This window comes from Bubalus bubalis, chromosome 1 (genome assembly GCF_019923935.1).
Source record: "Bubalus bubalis isolate 160015118507 breed Murrah chromosome 1, NDDB_SH_1, whole genome shotgun sequence".
In the NCBI taxonomy this organism is placed as follows: domain Eukaryota; kingdom Metazoa; phylum Chordata; class Mammalia; order Artiodactyla; family Bovidae; genus Bubalus; species Bubalus bubalis.
The window spans coordinates 144,537,151-144,560,981 of NC_059157.1; the positions used below are offsets into that span (position 1 = coordinate 144,537,151).

The 23,831-nt window shown below is 40.6% G+C and overlaps 1 protein-coding gene across 4 annotated transcripts in view; it reads left to right on the forward strand.

Moving 5' to 3' along the window:
* Positions 1–23,831, forward strand: part of GOLIM4 (golgi integral membrane protein 4) — an 84,059-nt gene that overhangs the window by 38,321 nt on the left and 21,907 nt on the right. For 2 of the 4 annotated variants that reach the window (XM_025288591.2, XM_025288595.2), the window contains exons 2-8: positions 7,293–7,367; positions 8,584–8,633; positions 10,447–10,500; positions 12,296–12,446; positions 18,529–18,611; positions 19,144–19,227; positions 22,362–22,520. In XM_025288591.2, coding sequence (XP_025144376.2) covers positions 7,293–7,367; positions 8,584–8,633; positions 10,447–10,500; positions 12,296–12,446; positions 18,529–18,611; positions 19,144–19,227; positions 22,362–22,520 — 656 coding nt within the window. The remainder of the gene's footprint in view (positions 1–7,292; positions 7,368–8,583; positions 8,634–10,446; positions 10,501–12,295; positions 12,447–18,528; positions 18,612–19,143; positions 19,228–22,361; positions 22,521–23,831) is intronic. The other 2 variants (XM_025288601.2, XM_025288606.2) reach the window with 1 other exon arrangement.

Consider the following 23,831-nt stretch of genomic DNA (forward strand, 5'->3'; position numbering starts at 1 on the left):
AAGCATTGAGGGTGAGAAGCAGGTTGCAAACTTAGACAGGTTGTCCAGGAAAGTTGTTGGTGAGAAGGTGTCTTTTAGTGAAGATCTGAGGGAGGTGAGGGAGATAGTCACGAGAGAAGGAGCAGTGGGGGCACCGGAAAGAGGGAGTGTGAGATGCTGAGGTGAAAGCTCGCTGGTGTGTTCAGGGAATAATGAGGCTGCTGTGGCTGGAGCAGGGGATGGACGATGGGGTGAAGCCTCGTGAGGCTTTGGGCTTCACTCAAGGCGTGACAGGGAGCCACTGGAAAGTGTTGCCCCCAGGCCTGCAATACAGAGATGTAATTTGGCAAAGGGAACTAACCACAGGGCAGGGTTCTTTAATAATTCAGTTCACACATACACTGTCGAGCAGACTGGAGATGCGGGATTGTACTGAAAGAAGTAAAACCGGAATGGGTTGAAAAGCCAAATCTGGACTTAACTGTTTAGGGGTTAGAGGTCCTAGGGGAGTCATGGGGAGGGGGCAGAACTTGAGGAGACCTCGAGGAAAGATCAGGGTGGAGACACTGAAGGAGAGCCTTACGGGCACTAGAGTGGGGATCCTATGTGATCCTCAAAACGGTGATAATTGTCCCCCTTCTTTTGTCTTTGTACTTGTTGTATGTGGGTTGTTTTCTAGGGAGATATTTGATATTCTTTCTCAGACTTCATATGAAATGAAATTATGAAAGAGGGAAGGAAAGAAGGAAAAAAGATGATGTTGACTTTGTGTTAATTACTAACTTGTTCAGCAGAGGAGGGCAGGTTGGGTGGTTCCACCCCACTTCTGACTAATTAGAACCACAATCAAAACTGTTCTTAAAGATAATTAACAATGATTTTAGGCCTAAAAATTCCAAATAAAATGAAACCTCAAAAGTATTGTGTTCTGAGAACTATGATGATTTCAGTTGATTTTCCTGTTATGTCATTTGTCTTGCTATCCTAAAGATCTTCAGCCACAATTATCAAAGCACAGACTTGTTCATTTTAACTTTTATCACCTGTAAAATGATAAAGAGACTCACAAATCAGTGTTTTCACAAGTTGAACAGTGTGCCTGTCCTACCAAGACTCAGTTGTTTGTTTGTTTTTTAAATAAAGATAAAATTTTGTGTTATCACCAGGACTGAATGAAATTTCACAGAAATTCCAAAGAAACATTGCCCTCTCGGCTTAAGGTGTTAAAACGCTTAGCAGTGTTTTCTGTTTAATTTTAAAGTGTTGCTTTCTAATTCTGAATGGAAGCAGTTTACCCTGAAGTGTTATAGATGGTATGTTTTACCCTTAAGTGGATATACACGGGCTTCCCAGGTGGCTCAGAGGTAACGAATCCACCTGCAATGCAGGAGACACAGGAGATGTGGGTTCGATCCTTGGGTTGGGAAGATCCCCTGGAGAAGGAAATGGCAACCCACTCCAGTATTCTTGCCTGGGAAATCCTGTAGACAGAGGACAGCTAATTTCTTTGTGCCTTTCGAATGGAAGTCAGTTAAAATGGAAAATTGCTGTAGGAAGCTGGCATGTTTTTAAACTCTTGAGTGTGTTGAGAGAGGTATAAAAACTCTTTCCATTCTTGACTGCATGGAAAATATTAAACTCCTTGTCAGTAAGCAGGGGAGATGATGAGTATTGTGGGTTTTCATCTTTTTCATATGAGTTCTTGTGATTCACATCCTGTCCTGGTTACAGTATTGGTCTGCATTAGCGATCTTGAATGCCTAGACTGAACCATTATTTTAAAAATTATTTTTCCTGGAACCTGTTTGGTGCTTTGAGCATATTCATTATATACGTTTTTTGCTGCAAAAGTTCTAACAGTATGATTTCATCTTGACTGATGACCTTGACTTCAGAGTATAAATAGAAAAATAGAGATAAGTGACAAGGATTCATTAGCAATCCTCCTAAGCAAAACAGTAAACCTACCTAGATAAATCACCAGCCACAAAGCCTGGAGAATGTGTGTTAAAGAATTAAAGGTAGTGTGGGTATATGTATGTGTTTAATTGATATGAACATTTTCTAGAAGAACTGTAAGAATACAAAGATTCCATCTGGTCTGTTTTGCTGCCCTTCAAGTTTTATTAAAAATAGGCTTATAAGTTTTACTAAACTATTAGAAAGTATATTCACAACCCTCTCTCCTTTTTTAAGGGAATTTTTTTTAAGTAACAAGAAACTGAGACCAATATTTTATGGCTGTTTCAAGTCTCTCTCTCTCAATACATATGTTTATGTGTGTGTATGTATAATTGCTTTGTTATTATTAGACTTTAATTGTAGGGTTGAAAGAGCTCAGGGAATCACCTGACTCATTTTCTGGCACTTTTAAGCTATCACAGACAGATGAAAAAATATTTTAGTATTTTCTAGCATTTGCTCTGTGCCCTGCAGTGTTTGAAGCAGTTGATGTAAATTAACTCATTTAGCCCTGACATCCACCCAAAGGGATGGGCACTGTTGTTATTCCCATGTGCCAGGAACTGAAGTGCAAAGAAGTTCAGCATCTTGCCGTGTAAGGACTGGATCATGAACTTGAACCCAGACACCAGAGTGTGTGCTTTTGATCGTTACATTACCACCTGCCTCTTCTCTCTTTCTTACTAGAATTTCCAGTTTTAAGGGTTAATTTTTACTCTCACTTTCCTTTACCTAACATGGTTTTCTCAGCCTGTAATGTTCCTTTTGTTTTCCTTTTTCTGAGCACTTCTCCAATCTTCTGTCAGTCACTACTGTTTCGTTCTCTCACCTTCCTCCTCAGTGATGTTCTGCAACTCTCAAACCATTTCTGAATTCTTAGGTTATATATCAGGACTAGAAGCTGGCACTTTAATAATGGCTTGACCAATTCTGAGTAAGTTAATATTAATAGTACAATTACATCATGGTTTCTACACATACCCTGTATTCCTGTTTACCACATCTTTTTTCTGCTGCAATTTGCAAAAACACATTTTTCTTTGCTTAGGTTTTGCTATGAATGATGCCATTTTATGCATTCATGATCATGCCTCAGATTTCCCAAGACCTTTGATTGTGGACTGTAATCCACAGATATATTCGCCTCTTTGTGGACATTGTATAGCATCTCTTCAGGTTATTTATGAAAGTTTCTAATTTTCATGTATCCTAGAATCTTCTAGCTGTTGAGACAAGCTAGAATTTACACATCAAATGTGTAAATTCCCATTCTGCACATAATTGTCAGACAGCTGTGTGATTAAGTTTGGTCGATGAGTACTTTGTACCAGCTGTTTGCATGTTATCCTCCTGACTGAATCTCAGGGAAGAGAGTAAAGGCGCAGAACCATGTCGCCCCCGTCCCCCAGTTCTCCTCATCCTATCCACCAACTCCCTGTGGACCCTCCATGCCAATGAAGATGCATTTCTGCAGATGCAGATGTGTTTTCTGCTTCCTAAACCAAAGATAAGCATTACATGATGACCAAGTACCACATAATGTTGAGTGATGCTGCTGTATATTATTGTCAAGAATTTCACAGGATTATAATTTGTAAATGCAGCATTTCCTCACATTCTTACCTTCCCATGGTAATAGTTAATATTTAGAGTCTGAGGTGTCTGGGGATGATGATTAACAGTTCCCTCACAGATGTTTTCTTGACTGTGCTGCTGCTGCTGGGTTTTTTGTTGTTTTTATCTTGGGTGTTGCTAGCCTGGATTGTCTCCCCCTAGAGGTCCTGACCTCCATTTAGGAGGCCCTGCACTCAGGACCCCTGCTGCCACTTGGCTTCCTTTAGAGCACGATCTTGGCTACATAGCCTGTTCACCTTTCTTTGAAAGTGGTGCACATGCTTGCTGAAATTGTCCATGATATGTCAGTTGGTGCACTCATTTAGCATAATAAAGGTATACTTAAGCCCTATTACCCGGCAGGTTTATGTTCCTGTGAGCCACTGCCCAGACTGTGGGACTTTGGCCAGTGGATTGGAGATGAGGGCGTGTTTTTTCTACCAGCTGGGAGCTTAGATGTTCTCATGGCATCCTGTTCTCACCTGTGTATATCATGACAACATTGTAATTTATGTCTCCCTGTAGGCTTCCCCCACCTGACTGAAAATTTCAGAGACTGTGAGCACACAGTTCTGGGCTTGGCTTGGTGAGGTTCCACAGCACTAATCTTTGTTTTCCGTGCCTCGTTCCAAACGTCATTCAAGATGGTAGCATTAGTACCAATCCAAGGAAACTCTTGGTTTTAGTAGACTTTTAGAAATTGGCCAAGAAATGTGTATACTATACACCTATATGTTTGAAAAACAATGTAATTTCTCAGCAGTGGACTTGGAACCAGCTTTTTGGAAAACAACCACCTTTGGTCCAATCTCATCACCTCTGCAGCTTTGTCCCTGTGGTGTCCTTCAGAAAAGCCTTTCTCCTGTGGCGCCCCCACCCACCTAATTGTTCTTCACTCTCAAAGCCAGCCAAGAGTCTTCCCTCACTCCTCTTCCTTCCAGAGCTCACCCCTCTCTTTCACTGGGCTTAAATATACTTTTATTATGCCAAATGCAGTTAGCTCTGATTATTTAAAATTACTTAATCTATCTCCTGTGTTAGAGCTTCTTGAGGCCAAGGCCCATATCTATTCACTTTGCGTTTCTACTCACATCCCGGTGCTGGGTAAAGTGGAGTTGGATGAGATCCCTTTATACTAACAGCACTGGAGGAGAGGGAAGGATCATCTGGTGAAGAAAATAGGGACCCAAGTGGAGAAAGGAAATGGGGCAGGGCGTTATTTGGGTGACTGTTGGGAGGCTGAGACGAGAGGAAAGATGAGTTTGGGGCAGGCCAGAGGAGACAACACCAGGCCAGTCTGGGTGGTGGCAGGCATTTTAGCAGTTGTGGACTGAGATGGAGAGGAGTAGGGGCTGTGGGAGTCGTAGATGGAGCCCTGGCAATAGCAGTTTTACATGGGAGGCAAGATGCGAGATGCAGTGTTGGGAGAAGGAGAAGGACCTTGGAGATGATGGCCATATTGGAAGAAGGACAGCCATAGCTGGCACCTGGCAGGGGGTGGGGGACGGGCAGTGGGGAAAGGTGGGGAGGAGGGTCAGGGAGGGGATTGCTGTGACCGTGGCAACTTTGGGTGGCCAGCAGTTTGGGGCAGTTGTACACACTTTGCCAACAACGGTCCATCTAGTTGAAGCTATGGTTTTTCCAGTAGTCAGGTATGGGTGTGAGAGTTGGACTATAAAGAAAACTGAGCACCGAAGAATTGATGCTTTTGAACTGTGGTGTTGGAGATGACTCTTGAGAGTCCCTTGGACTACAAGGAAGTCAAACCAGTCAATCCTAAAGGAAATCAGTCCTGAATATTCATCAAAAGGACTGATGCTAAAGCTGAAGCTCCAATACCTTGGCCACCTGATGTGAAGAACTGACTCATTGGAAAAGACCCTGATACTGGGAAAGATTGAAGGCGAGAGGAGAAGGGGATGACAGAGGATGAGATGGTTGGATGGCATCACCTACTTGATGCGCATGAGTTTGGGTGGACTCCAGGATTTGGAGATGGACAGGGAAGCCTGGTGTGCTGTGGTTCATGGGATCACAAAGAGTCAGACACGACTCAGTGACTGAACTGAACTGACACACTTCATGGGATCACAAAGAGTCAGACATGACTCGAACTGAACCTACACACTGAAGGGTCAGTGATTGAAGATTGAATTATATCTTAGGTAGCTGTGAGGAGCTGGAGGTGGTAAAAAGAACCCAGTGGCAAGCTTGGCTGAGCTTGCCAGGGAGTGAGGTCATCTGTGACCATAATGCTGAGCAAACAGGATTAAAGGGCACATCAGAAACTTGCTTTATCCTCTCCTCCTCTCCCCTGTTCCAACCACTACCCTGTGGGCTTGAGTTTTCTGTCCCTGCATGAAATCTAAGACAGACTTCACTACTTTGTATCAGCTTCTCTCAGATTAAACAAATATTTTTTTTTCTCAATAACTTTTATCAATAAATACGGTCTTGGTTTAGTAATATCTGGCCTAGTCCAGTATAATAATACTTTTTTTTTCATTAAAGGTAAAACTTCTCTTGCAGCTCCTGTTTCCTGGAGATGTGAAGCCTGTAGTGAGGGAGGAAGTACCCAGGGGCTTCTCTCTGTTTTTCCCCTAAATCATTGGCACTCCCTCCTCCCCTCACCAGGCAACTCCCACTTCTTCAGAATAGACGGGGGAGGTGGGCTTGATAAAGTGCAGGAAGGTCCTGTGGCATGACATCAGCTTGCCTTGGGTTTCCTGCCATGGCAGATGTCAATCCTGTGGGCTTCCCAGGTGGCTCAGCGGTAAAGAATCCGCCTGCCCAGCCAGAGATGCAAGTTCAAGCCCGGGTCGGGAAGATCCCCTGGAGTAGGAAATGGCAACCCACTCCAGTCTTCTTGCCTGAAAAATTCCATGGACAGAAGAGCCTGGCAGATTATAGTCCACAGTGTCGCAAAGAGTCAGACACAGCTGAACATGCAGGCATGGCACAGGTTATAGGCTCTTCAGTGGGGACAGTCTCCCTCCTTCGTCTCTGTGGCCCTCTTGCCTATATTTTCTCTGACATGGGGAATACACCTCCTTTTTCAGCAAACCTTAGTATGCTGTTGAGTTTTCCACACACACCCTCTGCTCAGCTCGTTCAGCTGCTGTTCTGTGCTCAGTCCTGTCCAACTCAGTGACGCAGTGGCCTGTGGCCCACCAGCTTCCTCTGTCCCTGGAATTTTCCAAACAAGAATACTGGAGCGGGTGCCATTTCCTACTCCAGGGGATCTTCCCAACCCAGGAGTGGAATCCGTGTCAGGCAGCTCTAATTCACTGTCAGCTCACGTTGACTTGGCAGCACTTATGGGATCTCGGGGTGTAAATATTCTCCTAGTGCCTGAAAGTGAGGTGGGAGCTGGACACACAGATGGGGTAAATGCCGTGCAGATGGTGGCTGAAGTGTGGAGAGTGGACATGCTCGTCCAGCGGGAGACAGGGAACCCCACGGAGACTCACATTCCAGAAGCAGGAGAACAAGGAACTGGCCAAGAAGGTGGAAGCCTCTTGCACAGTGTTGTTTCTACAGAGGGGCAGACCATATAGGAGTCAGCTGAGTATTACGTCTATTATTGTTTCCATCTTTTACCCAGGTTAAAGGTGTGCATTTTCATTTTAATTGTGAAAGGACTCTAAACTATCTTCTTCCTGTTTTGAAAATTGATGTTGATTTTACTTTAGAATTTCTGATTTATTGAAGATAAGTTTTCAACTTTTTTTTTCCAGTTGTGTATGAACACAGATCAAGATTGGAGAAATCCTTGCAAAAGGAAAGACTTGAACATAAGAAAGCAAAGGAAGGTAAATAAATAATGTAATTCGTGTTTTACGTTTTTTATGCTCTTCTTTGAAGTATTATGTATTTGCTTTACTGTTTTTTTGCTTAGAAATTCTTCAAATCACCTGAAGTCCGTCAAGCAATATGCTGTATATTGTGCAAGAAAATAATTCCTGCTCAAGATTGGATTTAGAATTTTTCATTTAGTTTGTGCCTCTTTGGGGTCATTCATATATTAGTTATATGCATTACTTCAGAAATAGCACACAGTTTTTCATTTGAATATCGTATATGCTATTAACATCTGTTAACAGACATCTGGGAAAGTAATACCATGCAGTTCAGAATATGACAAACTTTATGTGTGTATATATATATGCATTTATAGCATAATCGATTTCAATCTCATTGCATGACATCTTTTAAGTTATAGACCTGTTTTTCTCTTGTGCTAAAGACTTTATTGGCATAGCCGATTGGTTTGTTTTGAAAAATTAACATTTAGCACAGGTGTCAAATAAAAATCAATGCTGTTGATTTTTATCAGAATTTTTCTATAAAGCATGGACTTTGTATAGCTTGTGATTTGGAGTTACCTGCATTCTTATTTTCGTTTATTCAACTTCTTGGTTAAATATTAGATTGAAGTGGTGTTTTGTCTGATTACTTTGGTATGGGGTAGAAGAAGGGAGAACACAGGAGGACAGTGTGTGCTGGAATGTTTTACTGGGAAGTTTTAAGATTATTAAAATGCTCTGATAGGGTTTGGATTTTCCTTGTCTTCAAATGCAGAGTGATTTTGTAGAGCCATCTAGTGGATAATAAAGCTTTAAGAGCATTAAAGATGGTTTCCATGGCTTGAGTTCCTTTTCAGGTCCTGAATGATTTTAGTGTGCCATCTAGTGGCTGGCAGTAAATCATCTCTGTCCTTATGTGCACTGCATGGTTTTGTTTTTTTTCTCCTTCATTTCAAGGCAAGTTCATCACCAAGTCCACACTCTAAATGCACTTTTAGTCAGTTGACTATAGTGTGTATTTTGTTGATGCAAGATTCCCAACTTTAAGGTATGGAGGAAAACTTTTCAAGCATTAAAAGACAAAATAAAGTATATCATCAAGTAGATTGTTTAGGTCTGAGTAAAATGTGCCCTTGTTTTTTTAGATGTTTAAAAATGCCACAGTGAATTAACTTATACTAATAGAGTTAATTAATTATGTTCTCCATTTTGTATTTTCTAGATTTTCTGGTTTATAAATTAGAAGCACAAGAAACACTGAATAAGGGAAGGGTAAGTTGTTTTTTTCTCCCTTAGTTTTTTATTTCACAAAACTTGACAGAGGGGGAAATAAAGTCTCCAAACATTTTACTCTGTTGATCATTAGGACTGAAATACATCTCCCTCCATCCTTTCCTTCCTTCCTTCCCCAAAAAAATTCTAAGAGGAAGACCTTAAAAATTGTTCCTTTAAAACCTACCTTCCTTTGCTTATCACATTATTGGCAATAGTGATAAACTGAAAATATCCTTAATGTTCACAATAAAGAGATTCATTTATTTATTCATCTGTAGTCTCTCTTTTCTATAGAATGTGATATTTAGTTTGATTTGCCTTTGCACGATGTTACTGTCACTTGCAGAGACATTACTATGTAATGTCTAACACAATACCTGGTCTAGAGTTCACATGTTCAAATGTTCAAAAACATCTGTAAAATGAATAGATAAATAAATGATATTGACATTTTTAAAAAGTTTTTAAGTCCAAATTAACTAGGGAAAAACACTTTTTTCTCTTACTCTAAGAAAAACGTATAAGTATTGGTTGACGAAAGCATTGGTGTTGTGGGGTAATAAAACTGAGAAGAGTTGGTTTCTTGAATAACTAGGAGGTTACTGGCTTTTCACTCTTAACTTGCATTTTTAAAACCTAGTCAAAATCGTGTGTATTCTGTTGTGCATTTTGTCATGTAATATATTACAAATTAAAATAAAGTGGTAAAGTGATAAAAATAAAGTGTTAAAGCAAAAATGTGGTCCATTTTAGAAGCTGCAAGAACATGAAAGAAATAAATGAAGCTGTGCTTATACTGCCGATAGTGTAAAGTAAGAGGCAGGGCACGTAAGATAGAAAAACACAGCAGCCTGGGGAGAGAAAACTGGCAGGTGTGGTTTGTACCCTGACCCCCCTGTGGCTGCCCAGGACTGGACATGTGTGAGCTCCAAATGTGAAGATGCTCCAGGTACATAAGAACACACTGCTGGAGCACGGAGTTCAGCTGGACACTAAAACTCAGGGTTCTGTCCTGGCTCTGCTACTAAAGGAGACGTTTGCCCTAGGCCTGTTCCTTAGCCTTTCTGTTTCTCTCTGTGAGCTGGTGCTGTAGTAAAGAATCTGCCTGCAATACAGGAGATGCAAGAGACGTGGATTCAATCCCTGGGTGGGGAAGATCTCCTGGAAGAAGAAATGGCAACCCACTCCAGTGTTCTTGCCCTAAAAATTCCACGGACAGAGGAGCCTGGAGGGCTGTAGTCACTGGGATCACGGAGTCAGACATGACTGAGTACACACACACAGTCAGACATGACTGAATATACACACACACGCACAATGTATGTAGAATTTCTTACCCATGGAAACTCGAGGAAGAAAAGTGCCTTTTCTCTCCCTTTCTGGAACCCATTCTAAGCTTGTGAGGCCTGGTCTCTGCTGGTTTCTCTCCTGTTCCCCTTGGAGCACGAGGTACCAGCCATATGCGGTGCTGTGTCTCAGGACAAGCTCTCCTCTGCCTCTGGCCTCAGTTTTTCTTCTGAATATGAGAGTGGAAGTAAATCACCTCCAAGGGCCCTTTCAAACTGCTGTTTTATAATTCCACGTCCTGCTTTTTCACCATTAAAGTCTAGCAAACTTAGAGGAATGTAAAACTTCATTTCTGCTATGAAGTAAAGAGAGGACTTCAGAAGCATCCTGGCTCCAGCTTAGAATTCATTTCTACTTACACACGTGAACAAGTGAAAACCTTTCATTAAGAGTTTTAAGTTCTGTTTAACAAAAGAGCCAAATGTGTTATCTTTTTGTTAATTATTTGCTTTTCAATTTACAGCAAGATTCTAATAGCAGGTACAGCGCATTGAATGTCCAGCATCAGATGCTGAAGGTGAGTAATTTAGACATATTCTTCATGAATGAATGAAGGGGTTAACTAAGTAACTTATGTGATTAAGGAAAGTTTACAGAAAATTGATTTGTACCATGATATGGTATAATAAAGTCATTTTTGGCTAAAGGTGATATATAATTATAATGCTCCATTATGTTTATCACCTGATTACAAAGGACATATTTAGCTCATTATTCATTTTCTTATAAATCAGGGTCTCTGGTCACTTAATTTTTGAGTTTGTTCTTTGTCCTTTAAGGATTTTTGTTTGTTTTTATCTAATTTCTCAGAGTGGTTTTTCTTGAATTTTTTTTTTTTTTTTTGGTAATCTTAGACACAGTGGAGGCAGTAGAAGTATTAGAATGCTGTCTTCCTGTTACTAATGTGTCATAAGTGGCCCACTTACCACAGGAGCACAATTTGTATTTAAAGATATTCCTTCCTTGGTTCTTGGATAAAACTCATTGTTGTGTGTCAGGAAAACTGAAGAAAGGGGAGAGAGAGATGCACTGTTTATGTCAGGCCAGAAGAGATGAGCAGCGGCTATTATGCCAGCCACACAGCAGGAAACCTATGCCGTTGTCTCCAACAACCAGTGCCCAGCTTTTTGTTTGGTGTTCTTTCCTCCTGTATCAGTAGGGTATATGCCTTTTATTGGAATCAGAATCTTTACTATTCTCAGGAAAGCAATACATGAATTAAAGTAGACCACCCATTCACATTAAGCATTTGGAGACTATAGAATTTATCTAGGTTGTGATTACAGTATTATAATCTAGAGTAGTATAAGTAAGAATCATTTCTACAAATAATCGATTTCTTTTACTTCCCCCAAAGGGGAAAAAGTTTTTTTTGCCCTTCTTTAAATTGGGTTACCAGAAAGGCTGATAATCAAAGAAGGGAAATAAAAAACATTGCTGGGAAAACATCAGATTGAAAGGCAGTCTAGAGGCTCCATGGAGGGGTAATTTTTCCATTAGCTTTACCTAGTTTCCACAGTAACTTGAGTCCCTGGGAATTTCCCCAGATCCCTTCCTTTTCCATCACTCTTGTAAACTTCCAACTTCTTGTTGTTCACATTAATGTTAAAAATTAAGGGAAAAATTATTTTTGGCCACGATCCCAAACTATTCATTGGAAATGGAAAGGAAATGGAAGAGAGCTGCACTGATTTAAAGCAGTCAGGAAAATGAAGCCTACTTCATCTGTGCTTACTTTCTTACAAGAGAAAGGCTGTGCTATCGAGAGACAGACTGATTTAGAGAATGTGTTAGTGCAAATTCTCTGTGCCCAACTCACAGTGAGGCCAAACAAACCAAACCATCAGAGTTTGGAGCAGAGCAAGGTTTATTGCAGAGCCATGAAAGAGATTGGTAGCTCATGCCCTAAAAAGCCCCCAGGTTCCCCCAAGGGTTAGGCAGAGCATTTTTAAAAGCCAGGTGATGGAGGGGGGTTGCAGCGTCTGTGATCAGCTTGTGCACAAGTGTCTGATTGGTTGACGGTGAGGTAGCAGGGTGTCGTCACAGGAGTTAGCATTGTCAGTCCTTAGGCTCCAGGAGGCCTGAGGCTGTATGCTCAGAGTCATCAAGCAGTTAACATCTTCCATCTGGAAGGCAGGGGGATGGTTTCACATCTACAAAACAACTCAGGAAATGGGCATCAAATACTGTTACCTAGGTACTTCAGAGAGGAGCTAAAGCAGAGGATACAGTGTAGGCCTGTCCCAGGAAAGCCCCATGGGGTCCTGCTCAGTTACAAATGTATATCCCTGCTCAAATTTTCATCTTTGCAGAGTCAACACGAAGAGCTAAAGAAGCAACACAGTGACTTGGAAGAGGAACACCGCAGACAAGGAGAAGACTTCAGTAGGACATTTAATGACCACAAGCAGAGATACCTGCAGCTGCAGCAGGAGAAAGAACAAGAGCTTTCTAAGCTAAAAGGTATTTGGACCTAATGAGCCAATGTGCATGGAAATGAATACTCATATTAATGTTTGAATGGAACAATAGACTTTTGTTTGCTTGGTGATTTATTTATATCACATGTAGTGTTTTACCAGCTACTTCTTTATGATATTTCACACTGATCTCTCTGGGTTTGTTTAGGGAAACAGTAAAGAATACTTAGTGTTTCTCAATGGGATATATTGGTCTTGTTGGGCAAGACAGTTCTTTTTGTGCATTGTGAGACATTTAGTATCTCTGACCCCACCCACAGAATGCCACTGGTGCTCCCCAGTCACGGTGATAGGTTTCCAGATCTCCACTGAGGCACAAAGACTCTGTTAATCACTAATAGTCACTTCAAAAAGTTCAAGCTCTGAAGTCTGCCTGCCCTGGTGAATCAATGACTAGTTTTATGACCATTGGCAAGTTGTATAAATCTCCACAGACTTAATTGTCCTCATCTGTAAAAGTGGGATATTCATAAAAAGTATTAACTTTATAGAGTTGGTATGAGGATTAAATTATGCAAAGCACCTAATACAATTACTGGTACATGGTAAACCTTCAATGTATGCTAACCACCATAAATATCAGCATCAGGTATTTTCATAGTAATATGAAATGAAATACATCACTTCTGAGTATATCTGAGTTCTGAAAAAGGGCAACAGCATATTCTACAGTCACCTATTCGGTCCTGAATAAGTTTGAAGTGTGAGATTTGGTTTAAAAAGGTACATGGTGCTTACATAAACAAAGATGAAATCAGAGTAAGGTCTTCTATAATCTAGTTAATTGTACTGTGCCTAACAATTTCCTGGTTTTATGTAAAACGTCATCATAGAAATCTGCTGTGTGATAGGTCCTTTGGACTTTCTGCACTTTTCTTTTGCTATGCTTTGTCTCTCAGTATTCCAAAATAATAGGTTAATAATGGTATTCCAAAATAATAGGAATACATTGTAAGTATTTTCTAGGTGCCAGACCTTGGCATACTTCACATAATTTAGTTCATTTAATTTTAGTGAGAGGCTTACAAGGCATGTTATCTTATGTCTACTCTACATTTACGCCTTTCTTTGAAACTCAGTCCACGTGTAGTAAAATTTTATCAAGAAATCAGAACTGTGGAAAATAGGAGGACACTGGTATGTGAGTTCTGCATACTCAGACAATTCAAGCCTGATGGCTGGTCTGAACATCCTGGGATCCAGAACAAAAGGAGAAGCACAGTCAGTTATGGGACTCTTGTCATCAGAAGAGAGAATCTCCCAATATCTTGGAGGATGAGAGAGAGACTGAGACAGAAACACGGAGAGTGAGAGAGAGAGCAGTATTTTGGGTACCAGTTAATATTTGGAAGCAAGGTCTGATGCTGTAAAGAGCAATATTGCATAGGAACCTGGAATGTTAGGTCCATGAATCAAGGCAAATTGGAAGTGGTCAAACAGGAGATGGCAAGAGTGAATGTCGACATTCTAGGAATCAGCGAACTAAAATGGACTGGAATGGGTGAATTTAACTCAGATGACCATTATATCTACTACTGCGGGCAGGAATCCCTTAGAAGAAATGGAGTAGCCATCCTGGTCAACAAAAACATCCCAAATGCAGTACTTGGATGCAATCTCAAAAACGACAGAATGATCTCTGTTTGTTTCCAAGGCAAACCACTCAATATCACAGTAATCCAAATTTATGCCCCAACCAATAACACTGAAGAGGCTGAAGTTGAATGGTTCTATGAAGACCTACAAGACCTTCTAGACAACACCCCAAAAAGATGTCCTTTTCATTATAGGGAACTGGAATGCAAAAGTAGGAAGCCAAGAAATACCTGGAGTAACAGGCAAATTTGGCCTTGGAATATGGAATGAAGCTGGGCAAAGGCTAATAGAGTTTGGCCAAGAGAATGCACTGATCATAGCAAACACCCTCTTCCAAAATACAGGAGAAGATTCCACACATGGACATCACCAGATGGTCAACACCGAAATCAGATTGATTATATTCTTTGCAGCCAAAGATGGAGAAGCTCTATACAGTCAGCAAAAACAAGACCAGGAGCTGACTGTGGCTCAGATCATGAACTCCTTCTTGCCAAATTCAGACTTAAATTGAAGAAAGTAGGGAAAACCACTAGACCATTCAGGTATGACCTAAATCAAATCCCTTATGATTATACAGTGGAAGTGAGAAACAGATTTAAGGGACTAGATCTGATAGATAGAGTGCCTGATGAACTATGGATGGAGGTTCGTAACGTTGTACAGGAGACAGGGATCAAGACCATCCCCATGGAAAAGAAATTCAAAAAAGCAAAATGGCTGTCTGGGAGGCCTTACAAATAGCTGTGAAAATAAGAGAAGCGAAAAGCAAAGGAGAAAAGGAAAGATATAAGCATCTGAATGCAGCGTTCCAAAGAATAGCAAGAAGAGATAAGAAAGCCTTCCTTAGCGATCAATGCAAAGAAATAGAGGAAAACAACAGAATGGGAGAGACTAGAGATCTCTTCAAGAAAATTAGAGATACCAAGGGACATTTCATGCAAAGATGGGCTCGATAAAGGACAGAAATGGTATGGACCTAACAGAAGCAGAAGATATTAAGAAGAGGTGACAAGAATACACAGAAGAACTGTACAAAAAAGATCTTCACAACCCAGATAATCACGATGGTGTGATCACTGACCTAGAGCCAGACATCCTGGAATGTGAAGTGAAGTGGGCCTTAGAAAGCATCACTATGAACAAAGCTAGTGGAGGTGATGGAATTCCAGTGGAGCTATTTCAAATCCTGAAAGATGATGCTATGAAAGTGCTACACTCAATATGCCAGCAAATTTGGAAAACTCAGCAGTGGCCACAGGACTGGAAAAGGTCAGTTTTCATTCCAATCCCAAAGAAAGGCAATGCCAAAGAATGCTCAAACTACCACACAATTGCACTCATCTCACACACTAGTAAAGTAATGCTCAAAATTCTCCAAGCCAGGCTTCAGCAATATGTGAACTGTGAACTTCCAGATGTTCAAGCTGGTTTTCAAAAAGGCAGAGGAACCAGAGATCAAATTGCCAACATCTGCTGGATCATGGAAAAAGCAAGAGAGTTCCAGAAAAACATCTATTTCTGCTTTATTGACTATGCCAAAGCCTTTGACTGTGTGGATCACAATAAACTGTGGAAAATTCTGAAAGAGATGAGAATACCAGACCACCTGACCTGCCTCTTGAGAAACCTATATGCAGGTCAGGAAGCAACAGTTAGAACTGGACATGAAACAACAGACTGGTTCCAAATAGGAAAAGGAGTACGTCAAGGCTGTATATTGTCACCCTTCTTATTTAACTTGTATGTAGAGTACATCATGAGAAACGCTGGGCTGGAAGAAGCACAAGCTGGAATCAAGATTGCTGGGAGAAATATCAATAACCTCAGATATGCAGATGACACCACCCTTATGGCAGAAAGTGAAGAGGAACTCAAAAGCCTCTGTGAAAGAGGAGAGTGAAAAAGTTGGCTTAAAGCTCAACATTCAGAAAAAGAAGATCATGGCATCTTGTCCCATCACTTCATGGGAAATAGATGGGGAAACAGTGGAAACAGTGTCAGACTTTATTTTTTTGGGCTCCAAAATCACTGCAGATGGTGATTGCAGCCATGAAATTAAAAGACACTTACTCCTTGGAAGGAAAGTTATGACCAACCTGGATAGCATATTGAAAAGCAGAGACATTACTTTGCCAACAAAGGTCCATCTAGTCAAGGCTATGGTTTTTCCAATGGTCATGTATGGACGTGAGAGTTGGACTGTGAAGAAAGCTGAGAGCCAAATAATTGATGCTTTTGAACTGTGGCATTGGAGAAGACTCTTGAGAGTCCCTTGGACTGCAAGGAGATCCAACCAGTCCACCCTAAAGGAGGTCAGTCCTGGGTGTTCTTTGGAAGGACTGATGCTAAAGCTGAAACTCCAGTACTTTGGCCACCTCATGTGAAGAGTTGACTCATTGGAAAAGACTCTGATGCTGGGAGGGATTGGGGGCAGGAGGAGAAGGGGACGACAGAGGATGAGATGGCTGGATGCATCACCGACTCAATGGACGTGAGTCTGAGTGAGCTCTGGGAGTTGGTGATGGACAGGGAGGCCTGGTGTGCTGCGATTCATGGGGTCGCAAAGAGTGGGACACGACTGAGTGACTGAACAGAACTGAATATTTGGAAGACATCTCATAGAAATTTTAAACAACTTAATATGGCAGTGCCTTTGATGACACTTCTAAGTGATTTTCACATCAGCAGTTTTGTTTGATCATGGTCCCGGACAGTAAATTGTGATAGACGAGGATCTGTCATGGCAAACCATGTTGTGTGTAGTCCAAGTGATCTTTGGTAGATTAATGTGACATGAAGAGGGAGTTTAGAATTTAGAATATGGATAATGATGAGTTGATACCATGTAAGCTTAGATGATTCTTCTCATCATTATGGTTATAATAAGAGCTGACACTCAACAAATGTTTGCCATGTGTCAGTACTGGGTGAAACTCTTCATGCAGGTATCTTCTTTAAGCCTTGTAACAACCTGGCAGGTAGGCATTATATTTAACCCAGTTCAACAAATGAAGAAATTGAGGCCTGCAAAAGTTAAATAACTTATGGTCACACAGCAAAGGCACAGGAGACACTGTCCTTAAGGTTATAAACTGAATTCCTTTCAAAATCAGCCGTGTATTTCAACTGCATGTGTGCGTGTGTAGACTGAAGGCCCATCCAGCCTATGACACACTTGGGGTCCTCTTGGATTGCTGCTGGTGTCCCATTTGACGTTTGAGAAAATCTGCTGTTACATATAGGTGGACAACCACTACAAATAGGTGGACACCACATTCTCACCTTCTTCTTGATCTCTTCCCAAACGTATCATAAAGCCAGTGCCCAGGGATCAAGCAGGAACTCTTAACGGAGTGAAAGCGGGCAGAGAATATGAGGCGGCGTGGTGACCGGCAGTTTTCTGCAGTGCTGAGGGCCACCCTGGAGACAGTAAAGTTTTGCCTGCAGGGAGTGGCTGCCACTCTGGGGACAGTTTGCCCAGCACCATGCAGGTCCACACCTGCTGCCGTCCCAGCATCATTCTAAAACAGCACCCCTTTCACTGTCGACAGTATCTCCCGTTGGAAAATGAATCATATGGTCACCCAGCTGCCATTTAACTTCTGCTGAGAATTGGCCTGATGTTGCCAGAATCTTATGAGACCCAGCTTCTTGATTTTTACTTGGTGACAGCCCTTCAAATGTGGAAGACACTGTATGTCGGCTAACACCTGCAGGGGCCAAAAAAAAAGTCTGTGTGTTGGCCCAGGGGCTACCAGTTCATAACAAATAATCTCCAGATACAGAAAATGTGGGGAAATTACCAAGAGGCTGTTCCCCGAATTGTAGGGCTTGTGGCTGGGGAGGTTTTAAGACTTCACTATGATCACTGCAGTCTCACATTGAAACTGTGGAAAGAATTGTCCAGTAGCTATTGGAGGAAGAGTTTAGACCAGTCAAGAACTCGATTGTGGGAGAAAGAAAATACATTTAGAATTTTTGAGCAGATGAGGTGTCTGTCTCTTGTTTCTTGAGTTGCTTTTGTAACTGAAATCCCTTTGGAGGACTGTGGAAATTACACATGGCTATGAGAGATGCAGTTTGTGCTTTTTGATAGCTTTATTTTTAATTTATGGTGAGACTAAAATCTTAGATGACCCCTACTCATTACATTTCATTCCTAAGGGTTTGCTTATTAACAGAAATATTTCATTTTTAGCTCAGGAGTAATTAAAAATCCTTAACTTCTATGCCAGATAGCTTGTTTAAGCATATTTAAACCACTGAGCCAGATTGTATTGGGTTGTCCAACTGAATCTGTGCCACATCCCAAAATGGTGCTAAGTTTTGTTGATTTGTAGTATTGTACTGTCAAAGTTCAAAACGATCTTTGAAAAAGTTATGTGAGGCTTTAGATAGGAAAATAATAGAATCAAGAGCCTTAAAGGCCCAGGGCTTTATGCATGATTTTCCTTTTTCTAAAATAGAAACCGTGTACAATCTGAGAGAAGAGAACAGACAGCTGAGGAGAGCGCATCAGGACATGCACACACAGCTGCAAGATGTCAAGGTAAAACAGCAACAACAACAACCTAAAAACCCCAGCATTTGATTGTTTTGTGTTTGCCTGCTTTACTTTGTAGTGACTTTAAAAGTCGTTCACTACTTGACCTGCTTTACAATCCACACTGTTATTTTGGGCTTTTGTGGAAAGTGAACCTGCCCATTACTTCTTGTGCATTGTAAGCTAAAGAATGATCTGGAAATCTCAGCGTTTGCATTAGCACTGGAATGATTCTTTTGCCACGTGGTTGAATCTTAATAAGCTTTTTATTTGCAAAGGTTTATTAATAACTAAAGGTATTTTTCTTCCTGTTTTGATTTCCTTGTAAGTGATTATGATTTTTGGGTAACACATTTTAGATTGTGGATTACCACCTTAACCATGGTCTTCCTCTGCAAAGATTTTTGAACTTATTAAATGCTATAACAACAAACAAGCCAGCAAGTGAGCAATGTTTGGGTGGCCATACCACTACCTGCCTAAGAGGAGTTTGTCCCAGAATGTCAAAACTCAACATGTAAAATTCTTTTTTGTGTAGCAACAGCATAAGAATTTACTCTCCGAGCATGAGCAACTTGTAGTGACTTTGGAAGACCACAAGAGTGCACTAGCTGCTGCACAGGTTAGAAGGGTAGCAGCCTCTCTGGGTTCTTTTCAAGTCTGCTTAACATTTCTGAATTCCTCTGTGCATGCAGTCTCTTAAAGGCCAGTCTTCGCTGAGTTCCTTAGGACAGAGCTTTCCTTATCCTGAAGATCATGCATGCTTTCAAAACTCAATCAAGAGAATATTAAGTAAAGCTTTGAATTTTTCCTTTTCTTTTTTTTTTTCCTGCACTGGCAGTGTGGTTCATATGACTTTTTCTACCCTCCACCAACTCCTACATGCAGTAGTCTAATACTTGCCTAAGTCAGAGAATTCATCCCACATATGTGGTTTTTTCCACTATATAGACCTATGTAGACTCTTGCTATACTATCTACAGGATTTTATATGCTAACTACCTAAATAAATCATTGTAAAACTCTATATTTTACTCCTCCTTCCCTTGCTCCCAGCTTTATGCCTGCATACACTCCTTTTGGGCCTAGGCTTATGTATTGTTAGGTCAAATTACAGGAAATGAGAAATCTCAGGTAAATAGAGAAGGAAAACCAGAGTCATAAGTTTCATTTGTTCAAAGCCTACAACAGTCCTCGCTCGAGGCAGGCCCTCAGTAGATAATGTATTAAATGAACAAACACAGATGTTAGAGAGCTTAGTGAAGTAATGTCACACGGACTGTTTTACAGCTTTATCACTGAAGCAAATAGGAATGGCTAGTTTAGTCACTGTATATTCTTAATCACTGGTCTTCACTTTTATTCTCTTGGAAGAATTAAAAGAAAAGAGCAAAGGAAAACCAACTATTTGTTCTTACCAGGAGACTGTGCATTATTTTTTGTCTTTATAAAATTTTTAAAAGAAGCATATACCAGGCCCTGATCTGTTTCAGAGACTGTAACATAGGGTCTGTAGGACCCCTTTTCAAGGCAGTCATTGATTATCTCCCTACAAAACTGTAGCTGTGTAGTAATTTTTTACATGTTTATCAATTAAATTGGCTTTAGAGGATATTATTACATTTAACATCTTCTTTATAAAATTTATGCCAAGCATTGTTACATGAGACTACTTTTCATACTGAAAAATATGACAGACCAATTTGAATACTCTACGTACTATAATAACAATAAATATTAAATTAAGCAACGACTTGAAAATTCAGAAAAATGTGAGTAAAGTAGTTCATTTAATGACCAAAACCAGATTCTGTTGTAAGCTCACTGGGGAATATTACTTGCAAGATTTTGTAATAGAAAACAAGTTTTTAAATTTAATGTACATATATTTTTCTATTTCTTTGAATATCTTCTTGGTTCTTTTGGATGAGGTCGTCAAGTTTCTCCTGTTCTTTTACTCCCCAGTTGAAAGTTTGCCCAGATCTGCTTAGAAAACAACTGCTATTTCAGGCATATACGTTTCTCATGTAAATCATCTTATGAGATTCTGTCTTGACAATCTGATTTTTAAATGTAATTAAGTGGGGAGAAACCAGGAACTGAGTGGAATTTGAGAGCTTAGAATTTGTCAGGGATTATCATAATAACTTTATATACAGAATTTTATTTAATATTCACAACCTACTGAGCTATATAATAACTGTATTTTTTTTATAACTAAATAAGGTCAAAAGGAGTAGAGAAGCTGGCCCAATATCAGTGCCCAGAACCACCTTGAAACTGGGATTTGTGGAGATTCCCTGTATTACAGTTATGTGGGCCTTGCCCCACACCTACTGAATACTGATTTCTAGGGTGGGCATCTAGGAGCCTGCATTTTTAACATGATCATTCCATAATCTAACATGATTCTTCATGCGTGCTCATGTTTGAGGACCATAGTATTTCTCCCTTCAAAGGTTACATACGTAGGAGGAGGAGAAAGAAGAAAGGGTAGAGTATTTATCTTATTAAAAGCATCGCTGTGTAGATGTCATTTTTTTCCCCTTTGACCTCCAAAGTCGGTTTGCAAATGTTTTGATAGGTTTCTGGCTAAGGGCCACTGTTAGCCATATGGCACACGTTTGTACAAATGATAAAGAAGCACGCCCCTGAGACACATTTAGCATGCAGACTTCTCTTTGTGAATTAGAGAGGCAGGAAGCAGGTGGGCGAGTGCCGTGCAGGTGCACAACTGTGGCCAAGGGAGCAAGACTCGCCAGCCTCCTCTCTGCTCTGCTGGGCACAGTGAGGGGGCACCCTGCCTGGGAAGCGTGTTCAGAAGAGAGCTCTGGGTTCTTTGTATGTGCTTATGGAAATGTGTGTTTACACAGATAGCACTTCTGTTTTAGGATAACAGTGCTGGTACATATGATAAGCTAAGTATAAGCAGTCTATTGGTTTTCTTAACATTTATTTTTCCATCTTTATAGCTTCTGGTATTTAAAGTATCACACACCACACACACACACCCACACCTACACACACACATCCTACCACATATACACACAGATAACACACACATAAGTATATTCTCGTCCTATACCTGCATTACTGCCTTTGTTATTTTAGAAGAAAAGGATATTCAGAATCGAAGAATGAGAATAAAAACCAGCCTCCTTTATGCCTATGCTACTGTTTTCCAAAACTGCAGAGCACAATACAGGGAGCTTTTTGGAGAGGTAGGGACCTTATGTGACCGCAGATTGACTGGGAAAGAGGGTGGCCTGAGTGATTTTACATATATAATCAGTTACTTATTTGAAGCGTATGGTTCTTTCTTTTCTGCTGAAAAGTGTTACTCAGACCATACTGGTAAAAGATATCTGCACTTAGATTTATATAAATGTGGAATTTTAAAATAGATTTTAATGTCATAAAACTGATTGCATAGCTGTCTTTTAATAATGGTATTTATACTAGAGAGTTATTTATAAAAATTCTGACTTAGTTTAATGTAGCATGGAAAACTAACATCTGTCTTAGATATTTTTTCTCTGTTCCCTTTAACTCTAATTCTAATTTGCATGTGATTAAAAATGGTTGAGCATGTCCAAGTAAGTATAGCTAATGCATGGAAACAGTCTGCATATTTTTCCTCTCTTGCATTTAGGTATAATATTTCTATCTAGTCCTCCACCGAACCATCTATGAATGATATCCTTTTCCCTCCTCAAATTGTGCAATTTGCATCCAATTGTGCAATTTGTAATGCAGACTCAAGTTGCAGAATATAAACAACTGAAAGATACACTGAATAGGATTCCAAGCTTTCGAAAACCAGAACAAACAGAACAGCAAAATATCACCCAGGCGGCACATTCTCCACAAGGCGACAGCGCGGCAAGAGACAAGTCGCCTGGAGAGGCTCGGGAGGTAAGAGCTGGGAACCGGCCTGTGGTCGAGCCGTTTTCTCTGTCAAGCTGTTCTCAGGTGAACTGCTCTAAATATGGTCCGCTCTTCCTGCAGAACATTGATTCTCAAATTTTAGCAAATATCAAGAGTTCCCCATTAGGGCTGTTAAAACAGGAAGAGCTGTTTTCAGCCCACAGGTTGGGCTTCCCAGGTGGCTCAGCAGTAAAGAAAGAATCCACCTGCTAAAGCAGGAGACTCAGGTTCAATCCCTGGGTCAAGAAGATCTCCTAGAAGAGGAAATGGCAACCCACTCCAGTATTCTTGCCTGGAGAATCCCATGGACAGAGGAGCCTGGTGGGCTAGTCCATGGGGTCACAAAGAGTCAGGCATGACTGAGCAACTGAACAACAAGCCTACAGGTTCAGAATTTGGGATGAAACCTGAGGATCTGCATTTCTGTTTCAGCTGGCCTGGTGATGTACACTTTGAGAACTGCTGTCCTGTTTTCTGACAAACATTAAACTAGTTTTATCTTTCTTCATATAAGTCTATTTGGTTGAACGGAGCTATCATGTCTAAGTATGTTAAGGTATTTTTTCGGGGGGCGATTGGGGTAGAGTAAGAAGGTTAAGTGATTGTGAGGATATTATATGATAATCAGCCCACTCAAGTACTAAAGCTGATAATATATTTGAACTTGATACTGTACTAGGTCATACAGCATATGTCAGAGTTTGTATTTTAAGACCTTCATGAAACTGCAAGAGAGTAAGGTCTAAAAACAGAATCCACTCTTTTGTATTCCCGTTCTTTATAAAATTAAGTCTTGTTGTTTAAGAATATCTCCCAAGTGGAGCATCCCAAATGGTGTAACCCATATGATTAATTCTTACCGAGTTGCTTTTGTAATCAGATCTTTCCCCTGACAAACACACTTTAAACAATGAATGTTTGAGAAGACTCCCCAACTCATCTTCTGATCATCTTATGGGAATAATTAAGTTGGTATAAGTGGACTTCACTTGAATCTTCAGTCTGAGCAAAGCATTCCTTCACGGACAGGTTCTGTGTCCTGGATACTTATTCTTTGTCTGGGTCTTACATTGCTCTGAACTTCAGAAAACACAGTCAGTGCCCTGGTGTGGGAACTGGTTCTGTTCTCCATCCGAGTTCAACTGGATTGATCTTTTAATGACTCTGACTTTTTTTAGTTTTTCTATCTATGAAATGCAGGTAAGAGTTACTTGCCTTAACCTTTTTCACAGGGATGTTGTGGAGATAAATGACAGGTGTTTGAAAGCACTTAGAATCCTTCAGACAAATATTTCCTAT